Source organism: Athene cunicularia (assembly GCF_003259725.1).
Source record: "Athene cunicularia isolate RWA chromosome 2 unlocalized genomic scaffold, athCun1 chr2_part1, whole genome shotgun sequence".
Classification (NCBI taxonomy): Eukaryota; Metazoa; Chordata; class Aves; order Strigiformes; family Strigidae; genus Athene; species Athene cunicularia.
The window spans coordinates 132838155-132846860 of NW_020799095.1; the positions used below are offsets into that span (position 1 = coordinate 132838155).

At 37.8% G+C, this 8706-nt stretch overlaps 1 protein-coding gene across 1 annotated transcript in view; it reads right to left on the minus strand.

The window, feature by feature from the left end:
• The window catches only part of LRP12 (LDL receptor related protein 12), a 41958-nt gene extending 35274 nt beyond the window's left edge, over positions 1 to 6684 (minus strand). The window contains exon 1 of the mRNA XM_026841507.1: positions 6588 to 6684. Within this exon, the coding sequence (XP_026697308.1) occupies positions 6588 to 6684 (97 nt within the window). The remainder of the gene's footprint in view (positions 1 to 6587) is intronic.
• Positions 6685 to 8706: the final 2022 nt, after the last annotated feature.

Here is an 8706-nt window from a genome sequence, read left to right on the forward strand (position 1 = left end):
ATGGATTCTGGTTTTGGCTTTTTGCAAGGGGAGTATTTGTCACAGTAATTAAGAAATCACAATGACTTGTAGATGCCATAGTGTACAATAAAGGCTGTTTATATGACCCTAAATGCACTTTCTGTGCCTACTCTCAGTAGAGCTGTTAAGAGTCTCACATTGTACAGGTCAAAATCCCAGGTTTTATTACATTACAGTAGCTGTAAGCATGCAAAGTAAGTCCTGCATCCTTCAGCTTTATCTCACTCTTTTTTTTCTAACACAGAATTTGAACTATATCCTGCTTTCCATGGACACTTATTCCCACTCTGACCCTCTGTCAACCACATACAGGTACCTCAGCACAGCAGAATCATTTCAATCCCAGCACTTTGCAAGAAATTGGGAATGTCTTTAAAATTCATCATGCATGTTTATCTCGGGGTCAAATTAACTCAGATTTGGTGTCTCACTGCACTCTGAACCTTCATGTTTTAGGTGCAAGTTCACAGCATTCAAAAGAGCAAATAGATTTCCAAGAATATAGATAGCTGAAATAGGCATATTTAGAGAGGTGTGAATTGTCCCATTCACTTCCACCTAATGTTACCATCTTAATGAAAAAGCCCCAGAGAGATGAATAACCAAGATGTAAGCTGCCTCCTTTCACACAGTCATACTTGGGACTGTACCACCCCTCTCAGCTTCAATAGGGCTGGCATGAGGCTGCCGATTTCCAGTACCCCTGTTCTCAGGCTTACCCACATGCTCATCCCACCAGCAAAACTAGGAAAGGGCATTCACACAGGTACATGCTCCCCAGCCCCTCCAGGTCCTGGGACGTTCACCAAGAAAGCAGAGCGAGCCTCACACATCAGTACACTGAAAAACCTTACCAAAGCACCAGCTTCTCCAGGGAGGGAAAAGCAGGTAGCCACGAGTGAATACATACACACACAGACGTTACTCTAGGACAGAGCTCCTATGACAAAAGCACAAATAGGAAGGGAGGCTTACACATAACAACAGGAATTAACACCTTGGAGGAGAGAATGTGATCTAACAGGTATTTCCAAAATCCTTATCACCATTTACCCTGACATTCATATTTATAATTACCTTCCAGTATGCTATTCCTACTCCTAGTACACCTTATCTCTGCTTTTGCCTTGACACAAGCTCTTCCAGCTCTTCTCATCTATTCCTTTCTTGACCAAAAAAAATTCTCACTACACATGTTTACATGAGTCATTAACTTCCTTCCTGAGAACAGTTTTGACAACTTTTTTTTTTTTTCTGCACTCCAGCTTCCTAAAAAAATCTTATTAAATGTATAGGATACTATATCAAAACATATTTCAACTCTTCCTCTGAGGAAATCCCTGCCAAGAATCATTCAGATAAACGCCAGATGACTGAAGGTCAAGTTACATAAATACTGCCCACCCAGTCCACAACCTGATACTCCAAAACACACTTCAGCTGTTTAGTTTGTGCATATTCACTGTTATCTGGCGATCTGAATATCAACTTGAGCCTTATTACCCATGGATTACACAGCCTACGAGCAGTTGTGCACATCTGTACATTCCCCACAACTTCCAAATACTTTGGACTATTTCTATTATGTTTGGTAGAAGAGTAACAGTCCCAAAAATCCGGTTAGTAAGTATTTTAAGAAAAAAATATACATTTCTACTTGTGTTCCAATGTAAAGGTTTCCTTGTAACAGTTCTTGTTACTAAATGTAAGAGATTCCACACAGAATACAATAATCCATGATAAAAAAATGTTCTACCTGTCTGCTGCCAATAAAAGGTAGCTGGCCTGAAGGAGCTCTCTAAGTGGCAGCAGCAGATCATCACTAAACATTTTAAAGCAGGTTTCACTTATTCATTTAAACAACAACTGAAATATGTGGACCATTTCTTAAGAGCAGAAAAGGATTGGCATTTGGGGAATGAGAGAAATTAGTTGGTAGTCACATTTGTAGAAACAGACAAGGATAGGAGGTAAGAGTTTTAAATAAAGTTGGACACACTGCTCTCAAACTACTCTATATCCAGTTCCACAATGAAAACTCAGAAACTGCATCTTTCCCAAAAGGCTGCTGTTTGCACTGAAATACTTCAGGACCACTTTTCATCCTTTATCTTCCATCTGAGGGACAGACTAGTCTGCCTACACTGAGAACTGAGATTTATCTGAAGAGCAGTTCAGATCAGTAAGTCACATTCCTGTTGCCTCTCATCCCTTTAATAAGCCTGCCTTTTCCCACACTGACTCTGCCTTAAGTTAAGCCAAACCAATGCTCCCCACTTCAAACTCACACACAAAATCAGCACAGGACCAGAAATGTGGACTAACAAACTCTATTCATGCACAACCATGGAACAGCTGTTTATTTTCTGTGCTTCTGCTTCTACTGTGCCAACACCAATACTTTACAGGAATACTGTCTGTGTGAGGGGTTATTAGTCTATCTTAATGCTTAAACCTCAGATAATAAAAGAGATTTCAGGCAACTACACAAAGAATATTTTAAAAGAAAAATATTAATTGAAGGTTTGTTTCCAAGCACGTCACATCAGTAAAGCACAGTAAATTCAGATGAAAGTTAGGTTAATAGTATTCTTTTGGTATAAGCCTGTTTTTAAGAAGAAAGCTCAGTACCAGCAAGTCACTGCTTGATACACAGGTGTTCTTTTACAAAGAGGTGACACATATGAAGTAACAGCCAACTAGGGGAAAGAAACTTAAACAGCAGCTATTTGTTGGGACGCTCAGATTCAACCTGTGTATGAATGAAATTAAATTATTTTTTGAAAAAAAGGATTAAGAATGCTTTGGAAAAATAGCTATGTGAAAAAGATACTAGTTTTTATGTCAATACCACTTACCAAACTTGACAGGCATTTGTATTCTTTTGGATGTAACTTTGTTCCAATTTACATGAAAAGCACTGTTACACTTGTGCATTGACGAAAGCAGATTACATCCCTTACAATTCCTTACTCACAACTCTGCCTAATGAATAATAATAAGCCCCAGTTTAAGGGCATTGGTTTCACTATGTGTTGGCTGTTCGAAAAGGAAGAGGATATCACTACAAGAGGTACAGTTCTGGGAAAGAAGTATAAAAGAAGTCTGGAATATTTCATGGTATCTGAACTTTCCATTCCTAACCTTTCATTGATAGTATAAACATATACCACTTTCCAAAATTAAGAAATACTTTCAAGTTGATATAGATTGCAAAACTGAAGAGCGAGGCTTATTTGTGATAAAGTAGATACTGTGAAAACAGAATACTTGCAAATTCTTACACTGTTTATACTTCACCACTGATTGTTATCCACTTGACTATTTACTTGATTTTCATTTCTGAATTGTCTGCAGAAGTACTCAGAGACTAAGCACTGACATTACAAGGCAACTTTCACATGGATGCAGTCATTACCAGTGTTGGGGCACAAGACAACTTGATTTCTCAAGAGACCTGTGTATTCACTCTTGAAATGTTTTAGCCAGTTCAGTCCCCAGAAGGTAATTGTTGGGCTTGCTCTCGCTAAAAGGGATGGTACAGATGGTATTCTTGTTGGCCTTTGTCCTCTCAAAGCAAAACGAACTGTATAGGTTTCTAATGTGGACCCCCTACAACAGAGATAAATGTCCTACAATAATCCTGGGTGGGTAAAACTTTCAAATGCAGCTTTTTATAAAGACAATTCGGAATTAATAAACACACCACTGAAAGTTCCTAAATTCTAAAGATAAATTCATTGATTACAATTACAGAACTGCAGGTAATAATTTTACCACTTTTTTTAAAAGCAGTTCATTCTGGTTTGACTTTGATCTTATTGATGCCAGCAGTAAAATTTAAACATCACAACCAAGCACAGCAAAATCAAGGTTGAGTGTGGATTAAAATTCCAAATTCGTATATACATATTTGTATATCTATATACATATTCAAAGCAACCACAGCACTTAGTACTACTTATACAAAATCACATGCACACTGGAAAACCAAAGATTTACCTTGATTTTCTCAACTTCCACCAACATAGAATTATGGATTAAGTAAATGACTAACTTTACTAAGGAAGGGCTAAGGCAACAGTCAACAAAACTAACAGGAGACAAATTTAAGCACACAGAAAGTTAAGTCAGCTTAGGAAACAAAGTTGTGGATTAACGACAGAAATTCCTAGTCTGGCCTACACAAATACGTAAATCCTATCTCTTGAGAAGTTTAAATGAAGAATACAGTACTTGGTAATATTTTATTTAAATAATAATCATGACCATGTACAACAGGGGTGCTTCACTGTACTGCTACAGAAAGGTTCTAAGGCTCAAATAGCTATCGGTTTCCTTTCTAAGAAACGTGGCTTGAAGGGGAAAATGGGTAAATTAGGTTTCAATGTACTAATAGGGTTGACATAGTGCTTAGGGATATGGTGTAGTTGAGAACTGTCAATGTTAGGTTAATGGTTGGACTAGGTGATCTTCAAGGTCTTTTCCAACCTAGATGATTCTGTGATTCTGTAATTCAGCTGTAAAATAAAGGGTAAAAAATTACACATACAGGCAGACATTTCACTCTATTAAAAGCCAAACTGCTAACAAAATTCAGCACTTGCTCCTACACCCTTTATAAAAGGTGGCACTGAATTTTAAAATAGAAAAAAATGTGACATAGCATGGTGACAAGTACATGATCAATGTCAGACATAATGCCTACATGTTCGAATTTCTATTTATCTGCTTTTATATAATGAAGTATATCGCCCATTTAAGTACACATCCTGCCTGTTTAATAGCAGATTTCCAGATATAGAGAGAAAAGTAGACCCAGAACAATGAAACCCCATAAACTGCAAAACACAAACTCTGATTACATGTCTAAAGAAATTAAAATATCTTCAGACACTTCAAAAATACATCTAAGTACAAAGGATTTCAGTACAGGCATGAAGGAATTGCTAAAAAGAATCTGATGCCATGATTCTTATGTTCATAGCAATAATTTATAAACTATGTTCAAAAAGTCACAAGTTTAAAGCTAGTTCAAACCTCCTGCCCATCAGAGTAACTCAACTTCTTTGAAAAAACCTGTTTGATGCAATCATTCTACATGAACACCACACACACCTGAGAAACTGCACATGCTTATTTCAAATTAGGTGCTTTGAGAATTTTATTGGCCTAAACATGCAGTATGGTCAGCAAGCAGGATCTCATATTAAAAACCTAAATTTCAGTTTTATTTTGGTCATTAATAATTTCTGAAAACTATTGCATTTTATGCCAAATTCCTTCATGTCCAACACTCTAAATGGCTGTATCCAGACTTCAGATCCACCTGCTTTGTAAAGCCACAGAATAGGGACAGTTCCAGAAAACTGGTGAAAGAGATTCAAATGTAGACTTACTCACTTGCTTCCCACATACATCTTCCTGGCCTCCATGTTTTTAATTAACATTTTAAGACAGATGTACAGTAGAGTATGTCATGATATTCATTCCAAAAACTCACACTCAAGCACTACTAGATCCCTGGGAGATGTTATTGCATAGGACAGTTTGCAGCACTGCAGCTCCTCCTAATCTGCACATTTAGAACACAGGATCTCTTATTCCAAGGAAACTCCTCATGGACCTCAGAAGCACCACACACAGGCTGTGTGGTTCCAACAGATAGTGGGGAAAACAGACCGTGTTCCTCACCAAGGCAAGACAATAAAGGTATAGCCCTTCTCCCAACCCTTATTCATCTACAGCATAAAGGTGAAAGGGCAGTACAGGCAGTACTTTCCCAGATTTCCACAATGGATGAAGAAAACCAGAAAGCTAGTATTGTGGATTTAACAAGAGATTAGCAACATTATCACTCAGCTTTCGTATGTTGGATTGCTGTTTACATGAGAACTGTGATACCACTGAAGCTTTGTTACAGTGTGCACAGATGACAGACACAACAGATAACTTGAAATCAGGGCTTGGAGTGAGACAAACTAGACAACAATTTGGCAACAGGCACTGCAAACAGCGTTAGCTGGATCAGCAGCAACAGGGAGGACAGTAGCAACCGGACTCTAGAAACATACAGCTCCTAGGCACATCCAGCTGCTAAAACAGTACACAATTGCCAAATGCCAGTATCAGCCAGAAAGAGGAACACACAGGAGAGTCACAAAAAGGGATGTTTCAAAGCACTGACAAAAGCCATATGCTGAATTACAAAATGTTCAAAAATCTCTGTTTATCCACTTATTTTCTAAAGCACAGGTAAAATGCAACAATCTAATATTTCTGTAACATCCCACTGCCTGAGAATACCTGGAAGACCTGAGAGCGAGACCTCATGTGATTCCTGAACCCCTCCTGCACTCACCCCCCTTTTCTTGCTTGCTGGTAACTTACCTGCTAGACTAATTAGATGCTCACTCGGCCACCATAACACCCCATAAAATTAAAGGGCTAGTTCCCTTCCTCCCTTCCACTTGCACAGCCTCTTAAACAATTGCTACTCTCCCAGACAGCTTGGGTTTCTCTTCCACACTGAAGAACAGCTCTGCCACCTTTAGTCGTGAACATACCTTCCCAAGACATCCCAATCTTTCCCTCCCTTGCCATCTCAGCTCTCTGGTCTTCATGAATATCTCTAACCACAGGCACTAGCTGAACTTTAGCCATGGAACTGGTTGCTTTTTCAGTACTTTTAAGTAGGAAACATGAAAACTGGAAGGCGCTCTGATGAGGGAAGCCGTTTCTACTAATTACACAACTGCCCAAATCCATCCCAGTCAGTACTTCCAACTGAATGCTGCTGGGATCAAGAGACATGTGACTGATGATTTTACCATGCATCTTCCAGACTCACCAACAGACATCTCTTTTAAAATCTAAAACATCATGGAAAGGAGAAATGTTCTGTCTCCATACTTTTAAAAAATTATCAGTTGCAGAAAAAAAATGAAAGATGTACTCTCCCAATCCAGTTACAAATATTTCCATATGTTTTAGACACGCATTTTGAGTTAAATCCCTATGCACTCTCACAGAGCACTTCTTTAGAAGAGAGCAAATGAAAAATGTAATTGCTTAGTAGTATGAAGAGCAGACTGGAGTAAATACAACAATACTGTGAATAAAACAGCACATTAATTAGGAGTCTAGAATCATTCTCTCTTTGGAAATGACTCTGTTGCTATGTACTGGAAAAAAGGAGGGGAGGGTTAAAGCCTCCACTTAAAACTATGTGATAAGAGGAACACTTATATGGATTTGTTTACTCCATGTGACCTATTCATTATCTGTCTCAGACCCACTTACTACAATATCCCTAACTGAAGCTTTTACTTTTTTACTTGAGATACTCAAAATACAATTTCATAGAAGGAAAACATCCTACCAGGGTATACTAAGTCACTAGATTGTAATACACTTTGTAAAGTATAGGAAAAAAAGGCACTAACCAAAGTCTTATGAAAATTCATACATAACTAAAATCTAGAAGCCAAAGCACATGAATGTGTAAGCACATGCCTTCCTCCTACCAGATGCATCAACAAGACTTCCATTTTCTGTTCTGAACTACTCACCTAAAGTTACTAAAAAGTTCTTTCTAAAGAAGCAGTTCCTTAAATGAGTAAGATCATAAATTTTTTAAGAGACATCATTGACTAGAACAATCTTATTACTAATAACACTATACAAATTAGAGGAAAACCAAAATCCGATTTTTTTGTTCATGAAAGAACTATTCTCACAATCTGTACTTTCAGAGGGAGCTATCTGTGTCTCCCAATAGGCTTTATTACTCCAGCTTTGTATGAACCAAGTTACAGGAGCTTTTACCAGAATCATTTTTTCCTAACTTCTCAACGCAAGTAACTTCATTATAGACTTCTATCACATGCCAAAGTGTGCTCACGCTGCTTGTTAGAGGATCACTCTACTGTTTTCTGGCTGCAACTGACTTAAGTCTGCTCTGATTACCCAGAGTCAGTCCCAGGGGCTTCCACTTAGCAGAGGAAACATCTCAGAGGTTAAAGGAAGGGTAGTCATGAATTACAGACACACAATCAGATGGGTGAAAACATGCAGTTCACATCCTAATACATAGTTCAAGTGTACTTTCCACTTAGAGAAACACAACTAGTTCACTTTCATTGTTTTGTGGAAAGCTCATAGCTCACCAAGAGTGAGCAAGTTCAGCTTTCTTGCTCATCAAAAAATGCCACAACCAACTAAAGGTATCTGGTAAAATACTGGTGAGTCACAAACTGCTTAAATGAAAAGACCATCTTATGACAACTCAAGCTACTAATCAAAATGTTTTAATGTAACTTTTTACTCCCCCTTCAAAATATGCTCAACTTGTAAGCTTTCTTAAATTAGGGGTCGGGGGTGTCTTATTGTTAATTTACTTGATTGTTATTTTACCTTTTTTTTTTTTACTTCCAATTCTGTGGCGAGTATAATAAAATGAATACACAGAATTTGTTAAAAACCTCTGCACAGAAATCAAATTTCTCAAGTATATTAAGCATGCAAACATAAGGACAGCTTAATATATCCAGACTTGTTATATTCCCTGCCACTTCCTGCTCTACTATTAGCCAACCCCTATTCACTTGTGCTTTCACTTCAGCTTTTGACATACCAAAATTGTAACAGTGTGTGTGTGTATATATATATATATATATATATATA